This window comes from Mastomys coucha, unplaced genomic scaffold, assembly GCF_008632895.1.
Source record: "Mastomys coucha isolate ucsf_1 unplaced genomic scaffold, UCSF_Mcou_1 pScaffold6, whole genome shotgun sequence".
In the NCBI taxonomy this organism is placed as follows: Eukaryota; Metazoa; Chordata; class Mammalia; order Rodentia; family Muridae; genus Mastomys; species Mastomys coucha.
Window position 1 is genome coordinate 116,219,987 of NW_022196912.1, and position 13,716 is coordinate 116,233,702.

At 48.7% G+C, this 13,716-nt stretch overlaps 2 protein-coding genes across 3 annotated transcripts in view; one reads left to right on the forward strand and one right to left on the reverse strand.

Annotated features, from left to right (window-relative positions):
* Window positions 1-4,403, forward strand: part of Rin3 (Ras and Rab interactor 3) — a 113,088-nt gene extending 108,685 nt beyond the window's left edge. The window contains exons 10-11 of the mRNA XM_031357480.1: window positions 1,361-1,524; window positions 3,336-4,403. Coding sequence (XP_031213340.1) covers window positions 1,361-1,524; window positions 3,336-3,656 — 485 coding nt within the window. The 3' untranslated portion in view covers window positions 3,657-4,403. The remainder of the gene's footprint in view (window positions 1-1,360; window positions 1,525-3,335) is intronic.
* Window positions 4,404-7,616: 3,213 nt separating this feature from the next.
* Window positions 7,617-13,716, reverse strand: part of Lgmn (legumain) — a 45,437-nt gene continuing 39,337 nt past the window's right edge. For both annotated transcript variants that reach the window (XM_031357481.1, XM_031357483.1), the window contains exons 11-14: window positions 12,794-12,994; window positions 9,617-9,787; window positions 8,427-8,494; window positions 7,617-8,204 (exon numbers count right to left, since the gene is read on the reverse strand). In XM_031357481.1, coding sequence (XP_031213341.1) covers window positions 8,162-8,204; window positions 8,427-8,494; window positions 9,617-9,787; window positions 12,794-12,994 — 483 coding nt within the window. In that variant the 3' untranslated portion in view covers window positions 7,617-8,161. The remainder of the gene's footprint in view (window positions 8,205-8,426; window positions 8,495-9,616; window positions 9,788-12,793; window positions 12,995-13,716) is intronic.

Consider the following 13,716-nt stretch of genomic DNA (forward strand, 5'->3'; position numbering starts at 1 on the left):
CCCCACCCCCGCTCGCTCCAGTTAGCTGTCTTCAGACTCACCAGAAGAGGGCATCAGATCTCGTCACTGGTGGTTGTGAGACACCATGTGGTTGCTGGGATCCGAACTCAAGACCTTCGGAAGAGCAGTCAATGCTCTTACCCACTGAGCCATCTCGCAAGCCCGATTAAGATTATTTTTAAAGAAGAAGTTTGAAGTGGGCCAGTATTTTAGTGGGCAAAGGCAGGCAGGCAGTTGCTGCCAAGTCTGGGGACCTCAGTTCAATTCTTGGGATTCGTGTGGTGGAAGGGGAAATTGACTTCTGCATGTTGAGTGTGCCCAAAATGAATGTACATATGTGAACACAAAATAAAATTTAAAATGTAATACGTGTTTTAAATGGACAGGATCTCTCTTTGTAGCTCTGTCTGAATTTACTATGTAGACCAAATTGACATCCAGCTCACAGAGATCTGCCTGCCTCTGCCTCCTGAGTGCTGCTGATATCATAGCATCAAATATTTTTAGTTTTAAATCCTTAAAAAACCTCATGCAGTAACTACAATTTCCTGTTTATCTTTGAAAATTGATTTTATAATAGGTAGTACATTCCTGGTACTCTCCATGTTAAAGCTCAAATAAGACAGTGAGAGGGTTAACTCCAGTGCCTTCTCACACTCCCCCAGGCATCCGTGGCTCTCGGTTTCTTATGGATCCTATATATTTTAAAACACTTAAAAATCGCATTTTAAATTTCAAACTTAGTTTCAAACATCATTTTAAGAATACTGAGTTTGAATAGAAGACTTGTAGGAATTGCTGGCTTTCTTTGTCCTCTTCCCAGTTCTGCCACATGGAATAAATATCTGTAGCCAGGTGTGGCAAACCAACCACACCTTTAATCCCAGCGCTCAGAAGGCAGAGGCTGGTGGATCTCTATGAGTTTAAGTCTAACCTGGTCTTTATTATGAATTTTAGGCCAGGGATAAGTAGTGAGACCCTGTCTAAAATTAATTACATATATATATAATTTATATTTTATATTATATAATCATATACATATATGTAATTATAAATAACATTTTTAATTTATAATTATATTTAAAATAGTCATATATTATATATGGGATATTCCATATGATTCCTTCTTGAAGGGGGCTAAGGAAAGATGTGAGCTAAGCTGTTCTATAAAATGCCAACTGCTGAAGCCCCAGTGCACTGCAGCTGAGTGAAGCCTTTGAAGCAGGTTGTAGAGCATGGACGCCCCCTGGTGGCTATGGAGGGAGGGTCATGTTGGAAGCAATGGGCGGGGCCACACACTTTGGGACCAGTGTGGTAGATCCAGACCTTTCTCCTTCAGCCTGTGTCCTTGACCCAACAGGTTCCTACTATCTCACCACCACCTATGGAGCCCTGGAGCACATTAAAAACTATGACAAGATCACAGTGACAAGACAGCTGAGCGTGGAGGTGCAGGACTCCATCCATCGCTGGGAACGCAGGCGCACGCTCAACAAGGCCCGGGCCTCCCGCTCCTCTGTGCAGGTGATGCTGGGGACTATAGTGACTGGGGCTACAACTGTACAGGTACCACCTGCACTCTATGCTTGGCTGCTTTGGCCCACTAGCCCTACTATCCTCAGGGTGAGCAGTAGGACTCCCATAGAGGAATCCAAGGCTCTGCCTGCCACTCTGCCTAGCTCTGCATGTCCTCGGTGGGCATAGAAGTGACCCCAGGCAGGTGTTATAACCCAGTGGACAAATGGAAGGAACAAGACGTTCCACATATCCCACGCTGCATCAAATCGAGTCACCCACAAGTCCCCTAACAGCCTAGATCAGCTCCCTGCCACACACACACACACACACTCACTCACACACCCACGCACCATTCTTCTCCTTGGTGCTGCTGGCCACGGTTTCCCCATTACAGCAGTCATCATGCCGTGTTATAAATTCACTGTGTAGGAAGCTCTCACATGGGGAGGACGATGCCCATGGTTCACGTGTCTCAGAGGTGTGAAACCCAGGGTTTGGGACAGAACAGGATGTCAATGTGTAGAAAATGGAGGGAGTTGGACCAGGAGGCCAGACAACCCTCCAGAGCTATTCATAGTTATATAGACTCGGTGTAGAAAATGGAGTCCGGGCTTCTGGGAGGCAGGAGGCCCGAATTCTGGACCCAGCTTTGAACTAAGAGTCGATTCTAGCCATTCTCTTTAGCTTAGCCAAACGGTTCATAAGTAAGCCTCCATCCTCTATCCTAAAAAGTCCGAGGTTAATCATTGTGGAAGTGATGGTTACTGGAACTTGTCCTCCAGTCTCGAGCCCCCTTAGAAGCTCCACTTCCCACCCATGTCAGCCAACTGAACCGAATGAGTCCTATGTCCCTGGCCATGTTCATAGCTGCCAACCTAGCATCTCTACTCCTTCCTGCAATCAACAGCACCTTAGAACCAGTGGAGAGAAAAGAAAGCTATGGTCTCAGCTTCTGCTGCTTTCCCTGGTGCAAAGACTCCCTCCCAACAAGGTCAATCTGAGCTTCATCGCTGAACTGGGAATTAAGAGATGCATTCCATAGACTGGCCCAAGCTGGTATGCATTGGCGTGAGGGAGTGCCAACCCACCACACACACACACACACACACCAGCACCTGTTCCACCTTTCCCTTCTGGAAAGAAACGGACGCCTACGGTGAGGCCCGGGCCTTGGCACTCATTATAGGGTGCATACCACCCTGTAATGTGGTCATTAGTGTCTTCGTGGTTGTGGCTGCAAGCCATCACTCCATCCCCGGTAAGGCAGCCCCACACACATGACCACAAGGGAGAATAATGAAGAGCCTGCAGACTGGCTAAGGACAAGGGCCAGGACTTGGCCATTGCCATGAATCAAAAGTGATTGAAGCAGCCAGGAACTGATGACTTAGCTAGTAAAGGTGCTTGACAGGCAAGTTTAACAATTTGAGTGCAATCCCTGCAATCTATGTAAAGGTAGAAGGCAGGAACCAACTCCACAAAGTTGTCCTGGGACCTCCACATGGGCATTTGGAGCACACGCATACATCATGCATACACACAAGAATTAAATCTATATTTGAAACCTGACTGAATCACCCTGAATAAGTCCAGTGGGGAGGTGAGATCCAGAGAAGGAAGAGTGACCCACCAGGCTCAGTAGCAGAGTAAGAAGAGGACAGACACAGTTGCCCTAACTCTCAGCTTCACAACTGCTTGAGGTCCAATGTTACCATGCTCCTGTCCGCTGGCCCTAGCTACCCATGTTGGGATGAGGGTGACCCAGAGTGCTCTTGGTCAAGTCTGGTAACCTCAAACCTCCTCCATCTTGCCTACAGGACTTCATCTGTGTGTCCTACCTGAAGCCCGAGCAGCAGTCACGGACACTGGCGTCACGGGCAGACACAGCAGCCCAGGCACTGTGTGCACAGTGCGCTGAGAAGTTTGAGGTGGCACAGCCCCAGGACTACCGGCTCTTCGTGCTGGTGGATGGGCGCTGCTTCCAGCTGGCCGACGATGCCCTGCCGCACCGCATCAAGGGCTATCTGCTCCGGAGTGAACCCAAGCGAGACTTCCACTTTGTGTACCGGCCCCAGGACAGTGGCAAGGATGCCTCAAACCAGCCCTATCTAGTGGTGCGGGAGCCCAACTTCCTATAAGAGGACCCTCCGCTGAGCTATGGTGGCAGGGTCTCCTGAGAGGAGGATAGAGGGACTGGGACTGGGCTCTCGTTGGCCGCTCCTCTTGATAACACATCCCTCCCACAGGTGCCTGTGTCAGTCACACTGGTGTAACGCCCACTGAGCATGCCTAAGCCAATCAGGCAAGGTTATAGCCTGAGGCACCATGTTCTTCATTGGATAGTAAGGGAAAACAAGGCTCAGGTGGAAGGGGCTCTCTAGCCGGCTACAGCAAACATGCCCAACCCTGCTCACAACTGGTTCCTCAGGCAGTTCCTTCTGCCTTCCCCTGGCCAGGTCCCACTTCCTACCCCCCATCTTTAGTCTTTCCTGAGAAGAGCTCACTTCCTCCGGGACTGGCTAATGAAGGGATTCCTGGCCCCAGCTGCTTCCCGAGCCTCAGGATGGAGCTGAGATGGTCCACCACAACCCAAGATCTCAGAGTATGGTTAGGAAGAGACAGCCCTGCACCGCACCCCTGCCTCAGAACTTGCCTTCAGCTACCAGAGTGCCTAGTCTGCCAGGCTCCTGAGCTCCACTGGAAGCAGCCAAGCCAGTTTCAATGACACATGGACAAGTTCAACCAATGCCATGAGATTGCGGGGGCGGGAGGGTCATTGAAGACCTGTTCTGTGGTGGAAACACCACAGGGCATCAGTGTTGGCCTGTTGACAAGATGAACTTTGGGGGAGTGGAGGGTAATAAAAGCCCTTTTGCAAAAGCTAACTTCTTTGAAGGGGCCAGAGTTCTGCTCACCAGTCTGGGACCTGCTGAATCTCCACCATCCTTGATTCCCAGCACCCCAGGCTCTAGATGATTTCTACAACCATCCCTCCTACCCTTTGCTCTTGGGAATTCCAAATCTCTTGACCTTTGCCTGGTTAGCTCTTATGTGCATCCTTCAAAGCCCACCTCCAGAAAGTCTTCCTTGACTCCCAGTGTTAGTCATGTACAAGACAGCTGGTTAGACCTCTCAGGCTTAATTAATGTCTTTTTTTTTATTTTTTTTTTTGAGACAGGTTCCCACGAGTAAGCCCTCAAACTCATTATTAGCCGAGGATAGCCTTGAGTATGCAGAACAGTGATTCTAAACCTTCCTCATGCCACAACCCTTTAATTCATGTTATGGTGACCCCCCCCCACCATAAAATTATTTTCATTGCTACTTCAGAACAGTAATTTTGCTACTGTTATGAATCATAATGTTCATAAGCTGTTTTGCAATGGTCTTAGGCAACCCCTGGAGAAGGGTCATTCACCACCTCATTGAAAACCACTGATCTAGAACCTTCTAGGGCTGCTGGAAGTACAAGCGTGCACCATCACGGCCAGTTTATATGGTGATGGAGCCAGGGGCTGCATGACTAAGCGAGCTGTACTGTCAGCCCTCATGCTGCCTTCACCTTTGCTTTCTCCCTGCCCATCCCCGTACCCATCTAGCTATGACTCTCTCTCTCCACAGCTTTAAGACATGGCCTTGCTATGCTGCCCCAGCTACCTCTGAACTCCTAGACTCAGCAATCCTCCTGCCTCAGCTTCATCAGTGGCCAGGACTACAGATACATACCATCTGTGCCTGGCTTTTACAATGTGAAAGTCACATGCCACTTAACTCTCTTGGTTAAAACGTATCATCTAACCTCCTGGGCAGTTGAAAATCTGCGTGGAATTCCATGACTTATTTTTTACTTTTAATTATGTTCATGTGTGCCAGGGGCATGAACAGGTGCATGCAGTACCTATGGAGACCAGAAGAGGGCCTCAGAAGCCTCTGGAGCGAAAGCTACAGGGCTGTGAGCCATCACAGGAGTAAGGAACCCAACTCAGGTCCTCTGCAAGCACAGTTTGAGCTCTTAACCACTGAGTCGTCGCCCTACCTCCACAGCATAGAACACGTGACACCCTCAGACTATATAACTAGTAACAGCCCGCTGTTGGCCTTATCACTAATAGTCTATAACATAGGCTTGGGGATTTGGGTTTCGTTGGTTTTGTTGTTGTTGTTGTTGTTGTTGTTTCGTTTGTTGTTATGTTTTCTTATGTGTATGACTGCTTTGCCTGGATGTATGTCTACCCACCACATGTGTGCCTGCTGCCTAGGGAGGCCAGACAAGAGCATTGGTTCCCCTGGAACTGGAGTTAAACACAGTTGTGAGCCACCATGTAGATGTTTAGAAATTGACCCTGGGTCCTCCACAACACCCAGCGCTCTTAACCACTGAGCAAGCCTAGGTCCTACGTGTTGTATGTGAAATGTGTGAGAAATCACTCCTCACTAGGACATGAAATCAATTGGAGACTGATAGCGAAAGACAGCTGTTTCTGCAGGCAGGCTTCTGTGGCTAGGATGCAGCATTCTCACGATGTTTACATGTCTCTTTATTGTTGGTGGTCCCAGGGTGTGTGTGGGTGTGTGTGTGTGTGTGTGTGTGACATAGTCGTGGTAAAACACTTAGCCGGGCAGCAGTGGCTCATGCCTTTAATCCCAGCACTTGGGAGGCGAGGCAGGCGGATTTCTGAGTTCGAGGCCAGCCTGGTCTACAGAGTGAGTCCCAGGACAGCCGGGGCTACACAGAGAAACTCTGTCTCAAAAAGCCAAAACAGACAAACAAACAAACAAAACAAAAAGCAAAACAAACAAAACAAAAAAACCCACCACATCTCCATTTTATCATACATCTATGGCTTACCTTTAATTCTTAAAAATATTTCCAGGCTATATGGATCATCTGTGTTCTTCAAACAATTCTCAAAAGCAAACCTGCTCCACACACAACTCAAACCCATTCGGTCTGAGGCTCCCTGTGCCTGAAACACTGAGCACTCACAGGCCTCAGCTTCCTAACCTTCCTGCATCGCTGGAAGCAAGCTGAACCAGGCATGAAGGGGTGCCCTGGCTATCTGGGAAGCTGAGACAGGAGGATTCCTGAGTTCCAGGCCTGCCTTGCAACATAGTGAGATCCTATAAGAGGAGGCTGAGGGAGCAGGCTTACAACCCAGCTGCTCTCACTCGCATTTATTTCCTTAGTTGGTGGCACCGATAAGTGTCTCTATGTGGATCTGCCTGTTCAGCACGTCACATAAAGCTATGTAATGCCTGGTTTTAACACTTGACTTCAATTGGCTTAATAATGCTGTGCCCTATACAGATACTCCATTCCTTCTTACTGTTGTTTCCAGTATCCCCCTGCATGGATACAGAGCACTGATTCCACGCCTCTAACAACCCCATCATTACAACCTGAGTGTACTGTGCCAGAGAAACAGAGGGACGTGTCCCCTCCCTGCCTTGCACCTGACCATGAGGTGCATGGCCACAGAGGGCCGGGAACAGCTGCTTTTGATGGCGTTTCTGGGTTAGTCGGGCTGTCCCAGGAAGGTGAGAAAGCTTAGTGGGGGAGGCCTTACTAGTACTCTGCTTCGTAGCCTGAGGGTTCGGTGCATAGTTGCTTGGGCAGAACTGAGTGTAGCACATGGCATAGAGGGTTCTACCTCTTTCAGTGGCAAGAAAGAGCAATAGGAGGCGGCTAGGGATCAAGCATGACCTCCAAAGTACATCCGCAGGGACCTACTTCCTCTAGCTAGGCCCCACATCCTAGAGTTTCCAGGCCTTCCCAAACCAGTGCTGCGAGCTAGGGACCCAACACTCAGCATCCAAGCCACTAGGGGACATTTCACATTCCAAGCCGAACAGGCAGGAAGATGGAGAGGCGGAGCCAAACTTAAGGAAGAAAAGGCCGCTGAAACTGACTGGGGTGAAGAGCTAAACAGTAAGGCATTCCAGGGCAAGAGGAACGTGGAGGGAGAAGGGAGGGTTCGCGCGCGCTCGCGTGTGTAGGGGGGCAAGCTGCAAGCTCACAGGGCGTGGAGCAGTCAAGAGCAGGGAGGAGGGAGGGGACAGCCCACCACGAGGGTAAAACACAAACCACAAAGCCAGAGTCCAGAAACAAATGTCTCACTTCACTTAATTTTTTAAGACATCCATTCAAATGTCTCGCTTCGCTCATTTTTTAAAGACATCCATTATTACAGAATAAAATATAAAAGCAATCAAAAATTATATAATTCTAAAAATAATTCTCCCGTAGGGGCTTGCGTTCCGCCCTCTTCAGTAAAATCGCTGTGAAGATGGCAAGAGGTTTCAGCTTCGAATTTCTCAGATGATTCCTTCCCTCGCTATAGAAGCCGCGGTGAATTTGCTCTTGAAAGCTAATGGACAACAAAACAAACCAAAAAACTCCGAAGAAGCAAAAGCTCCTTCCTCCAGAGAGCTTTACCGACCCAAACTGGCTTCTTAGGAAGCAGGGATCTTCAGAAAGCAAGCCCTGCTGTGAGCGGGCGGTATTCCTGGGGGCGGGGCTTAGGTGCTATTCTTGGGGTCAGGGCTTAGGTGCTGCCTCCGGCTCCACCCTTTCAGTCTCAGGTTGGTTCACATTCCAGTGGACTGAGCTCACTCACTCTTCAAGGATCGGGAAGAGAGCTGTTCAGTAGTGACTAAGGCACACTTTGTCCATGGCCGTCTTTATCCTGCAAGAAACAGGAAGATGAATCAGATGAGTTAAGCCAACCCTGAAGAAAGCAAGATATCATCAAGTTCTGGATAGAGTCACACAGGACAAAGTCCCTAGCCATCACCACTGAGAACCCAGGCCCTCTGATTCCACTCAGGCCAGTGGTACCCCTCCCCCGATCCCCACCCCCGTGCTCTCGGAATGATGCCCGTCTTCCCAGTGCCAAACTCTGCTTTACCTGTCAATTGGATATGGCTTCTCACAGAGGTTGGCCAGCACATACAAGTGCCGCAAGGCATGCTCATACTGCAAGAGAGCAAAGAACGGTACGTGAGCATCTCACCATACAGTTAGCTTGCCTTGCTTCTGCGGTCACAGAGACCAAGCCATTTCAGCCAGGTGTTCTAGGTCTGTGTACTGGCTGGTTTTATGTGCCAACTTGATACAGGCTGCAGTTATCACAGAGAAGGGAGCTTCAGTTGGGGAAGTGCCTCCATGAAGTCCAGCTGTGGGGCATTTTCTCAATTAGTGATCAAGGGGGTAGGGACCCTTGTGGGTGGTGCCATCCCTGGGCTGGAAGTCTTGGGTTCTATAAGAGAGCAGGCTGAGCAAGCCAGGGGAAGCAAGCCAGTAAGGAACATCCCTCCATGGCCTCTGCATCAGCTCCTGCTTCCTGACCTGCTTGAGTTCCAGTCCTGACCTCCTCTGGTGATCAACAGCAATGTGGAAGTAAGCTAAATAAACCCTTTCCTCCCCAACTTGCTTCTTGGTCATGATGTTTGTGCAGGAATAGAAACCCTAACTAATACAGTCTGTTTAGGTCCCAGATCTCCCATCTTCTTTTGGCAATCTGTACATATTTACATGTTCTCCCAAGGAGAGACAAACATTAGCACACAACCTCAGGGCTGGTGGGCTGCTCAAACACTGTGCAGCCTCAGCTGATTCTGGGAACCCCGCTGAGGAGGGAAGAATGACATACAAATGCCAAACTGGTTGACAAAGGTGCAAAGCCAGGCTCTGCCAGGGGTTTGGTCTACGGGCCACAGTCCAGGAGGATCCAAGCATCCTATTGTAACCCAGGATGTTTTAGGGACCAACTAGCTGACTGACTCTACAATCTTCCTTCTCCATGGGCTAGGGTGTGCTCCAACAATGAATCTTGGGAAATGGACAGAAGACATCAGGAGGAAGAAAGAAGCCAATGTCTGGAGATGTGAGGATGAGGCGAGGGGTGTGGGGGGCCACGTCATCAAGAGAAGCCAGCACGCTTCAAAGCCAACGGTAATGGGAGTTGTCACCTACGACCATGAATTCGGCGTCCAACTCCCCAGGGCCCAGATAGACTCTTTCGGTACAAGCCAGTGCACCTGAGTTTAGCACTACAATCTCAGATGTGGGAGACCTGAGGATCCTGGCTGGGCTCACCGTGACAGAGTGCCAGTTAAAACAGTGTGTGCGGAAGTGGGTCACGGCCTCCTGGTAGCAGTCATGTGCTGTGAGCATGGCTCTCTCTGACAGATGGCTCTCAGCAGTTTCCCCAAATCCCGCCAGCAGAGAAACGATCTTGTGCACAGACTTCTCGATGATGTGCCTGGCCTAGGAAAAGAAAAAGACAGCATTTCAAAATGACTCCGGCTTAATGTACTCTCTCCAGGCTCAATAGTAAGAAGCACATTCAGAGAAGTATCCTGACATTACCCTCAACCCTCAGTGAGTTAGAATAGTTTAATAAATGCATTCAAGAGAAGCGGAAAGTACGTGTTTGGTTTCTGTGACAGTGGAGAGGCCAGACCTTCTAGATCTCCTACCACCACAGAAGAACTGACACTTGACACCTGGAGGATGGCTTGTGTCTGACTGAAACCCGCCCCAGCACACCGCTATCGGTCATCTGTCCCTGCGTACTCTGGGGCCTGCTCAGGAAACCAGGGCAAGATGCACAGAGAGCACCCCTCCCCCCGTGTTCCTCCCAAATGATAAAACAGCAACATAGAGAAGACACTGATGATCCCAAACCTCACTTCTCCATGAAGTCTCTGACCGACCCTGTGTTCATCTCCTGCATGGCTGAACTGTTCACACTCGCCACCCACTGTGCAACAGACCCACATATGGTCCCAAACACAGGGTCCCTAGAGACCTGCGGGCCCCAGAATGGCTTCCCTATGCTTCAGTAAAAACCCCAGAGCCACAGAGTAAACAACGGCACAGTGCCCAGCTGTCCCCTCCCACAGTGGGCACAGAAGTTTGTGAATGTGAAGTGATGTTACTCTGCACAAAAAAACTACTCGTTTTTGAAAATAGTTATTTTTCTTTTTTCAGAAAATATACAGGGGCTCAAAATGAGTTTCTTATGGTTATTTCTGAATGAGTTCAATTTTTTTTATCTTGATTTTTTTTAGTAATTATTTTACATAACAATATAACAATACAACAGTTAATGGGAAATTGTTGAATCCAGTAAGTGTATAGGCTTAGAGATAGTTTTCAGATTTATAGCAGAAATCAGAGAAATTCTACAGTATACACCATGGCTCCGAGGCCAGGCTGAGGCCAATATGTGGAACCTCTGGTTTAGTTTCTGTGACCACCCAGAGGATAAAGACAAAAGGCCCTTTTGTGGCGCTGTTATCTGTTTTGAGACAGGTCTCCTGTAACCCAGCATGACTATGGAACTCCTGATCTGCCTGCCCCCACCTCCCAAGTGCTGGGATTGAAGGCATTTGACACAGTACCTGAATCATTTTAACTCTTTTTTTTTTTTTTTTTTGGTTTTTCAAGACAGGATTTCTCTGTGTAGCCCTGGATCTCTTGGAACTCACTCTGTAGAGCAGGCTGGCCTTGAACTCAGAAATCTACCTGCCTCTGCCTCCCAAGTGCAGCAATTAAAAGTGTGTGCCACCACTGCCCAGCCATTTTAACTCTTAATACACAATTGACAGACACAATAACCCATCACAGACAAAACCTCCCTGGGAACAATAAATAACGGAACTCAAGAGGCCAAAGGTTAGAAAGAAAAAGGAGAGTTATTGCCACTGTGTTTGACACCAGTTAAAAACATCCTGGCTACTCAAGTTGTCAACATTCTGCAGTGACAAGTTAATAAATAAATGAATAAATAAATAACTAAATAAATAAATAATAAAAGATAAGCATTTAAAACACACTCTTGGGCCCTGGGGATGCGGCACAGTTGGTAGAGCGCTTGCCTAGTATGCATGAAATCCTGGGTTCAATTCCTAATCCAGAGAGCCATACACTTTGGGGACCGTGGAACACCAGCACTCAGAAAGCAGAGGAAGGAGGATCAGAAGTTCAAAGTCATCCTCAGCTAAGTAGCAAGCTGGAGATGGCCAGCCTGAGATACAGGGGAGTCTACTTGGAAAAGTAAAATAAATCAAACAGGGTTTGTTTGGTCTTTTTCTTTTAATCTCCATGCATCCCGTGTTGACTGGGGACAAGCATGACCACAGATTGGTTTTGTTGGAAAACAGGCACAGACGAGAAAGTATACAGCTATGACCAGGAGGATCCTCCTGCCAAGTCCACCAACTGCTGAATACAGCAGCTGTGAGGCACAGAGGCATCGGCTTCAGGAAGAGCTTCAGGCTGGGACCACTGAGTCAACAGAATGGTTTTTGTTGTTTTGCTTTGCTGGGTTTTTTGAGGCGGGGGTCTCTCTGTGTAACCAAGGCTGTCATGGAACTCTATAAACCAGGCTGGCCTCAAACTCAAGAGATCTGCCTGCCTCTGCCTCCCAATTCCTGGGATTAAAGGCGTGTGCCACTACAACCTGGCTGAGTCAAAGGAATGATTTTGTACATTGAAGAAAAAGAAAAAAAGGATTGACTGGTGACTAGTAAGTCAAGAAGCAGTAAGACAGGATGCCTCCAAAGGGCCACCCATAGGCTAGAGCTTCTCAGCAGGATTCCAGGAAGCCAGGCCTCTAAGCCTTTCCTTCCTGCTGCTGAAGAGGTCAAAGTTAAAGAGGTCAAAGTTAGGATGAAGAGTGAAGACGGCTACTGCTCTGCCCTTTGCTCTGCTTTCTAAGAACACAGAGGCCACACTCCTTTCTGTATCTGGGGAGGAAGCACCCCAAGTTCTGGTTTCTGGTTGTGTTTATACCAGGACACACCACACACACACACACACACACACACACACCCCACACACATACACACACACACACACACACACACACATACACATACACACACACCACACACACACACATACACATACACCACACACACACATACACACACACCACACACACACATACACAAACACACACACACCACACACATACACACATACACACACACATACACACACATACACACACATACACACACACACACATACACACACACACCACACACACACACATACACAAACACACACATACACACACCACACCACACACACACACACACACACACACACACATATACACACATACACACCACACACACACAAACACACACATACACATACCACACACCACACACATACACACACACACACCACACACACACACCTGTCCTTTAATCTACACTGGCCTGGCCTCTGCTAAGAGTCCCTTTGGCCACTACTTACATCCAGAAGCTGCTGGATCTGCCCAATGAGGTTCTGGGATTGCTTCATGTCGTTGGTTCTCAGCAGCTTCCTTTTCAGGATGGTCAGGGGCACCTCCGGGCTGGGAGTGAGGTCAAGGTGTGTGACTGGAGGCAGAGAGATGGGGGAACTGGCTCTGTGCTTCATTCCCTGAAACTGCATCACTTTCATGGTAGAGATAGACTGAAAAAGGAAGAGGGGAGAGAGAATGCAAGTTCAACACGTTTGCTGAGAAAAGCGAGTGTGGCAAGCATACCCTGGCTCAGGCGCTCCGTGAGAGAGTCATGGTTCCCTCCTAGCTTTAAACACTCGGAAGGGCCCCAGTCGCCTGAAAAGCCGTGATCAACTCAGGCAGTAGGCAAAACGACACACGTGTGTAGCTGAAACCCACCACTGAAGAACTTCAAAAATACCCAGTGTGCCCGGCAGCAAAGAGCCCCTTCACAGGCAAACCCACTGCGGATCCACAGTTGTGCAATTTGTTTTAACTCTGACAACCCTGGATGTGTACATCCCTGCTCCCCTGTCTGTCCCCAAGGACCAGCAGCAAGGTTTCAAGCCTGCTGCCGAAATCTGGGTCCCGTGACCATTGGCAGAGCTGGGGCCACAGCCAGGCTGACACTGGGCCTCAGGCTCTAACAAAATGCACACCAATACAAGGCTGAGTCTGCTTACACAGGTCAAGACAGACCCAACCTCGGGGAAATGAGTTAAGTGTTCTTGTTCTCCAAGCAAGCAACATAGTGCAAAACTCTGAAATTAAAATCAAAACACAGATATAAACGCGGCAAGTTCCAAAAGAGCCATCACTCACACAGAGAGAGACAAAGAAACAGAGAGACAGAGGCAGTGAGACAGAGGCAGTGAGACAGAGACAGTGAGACAGAGGCAGTGAGACAGAGGCA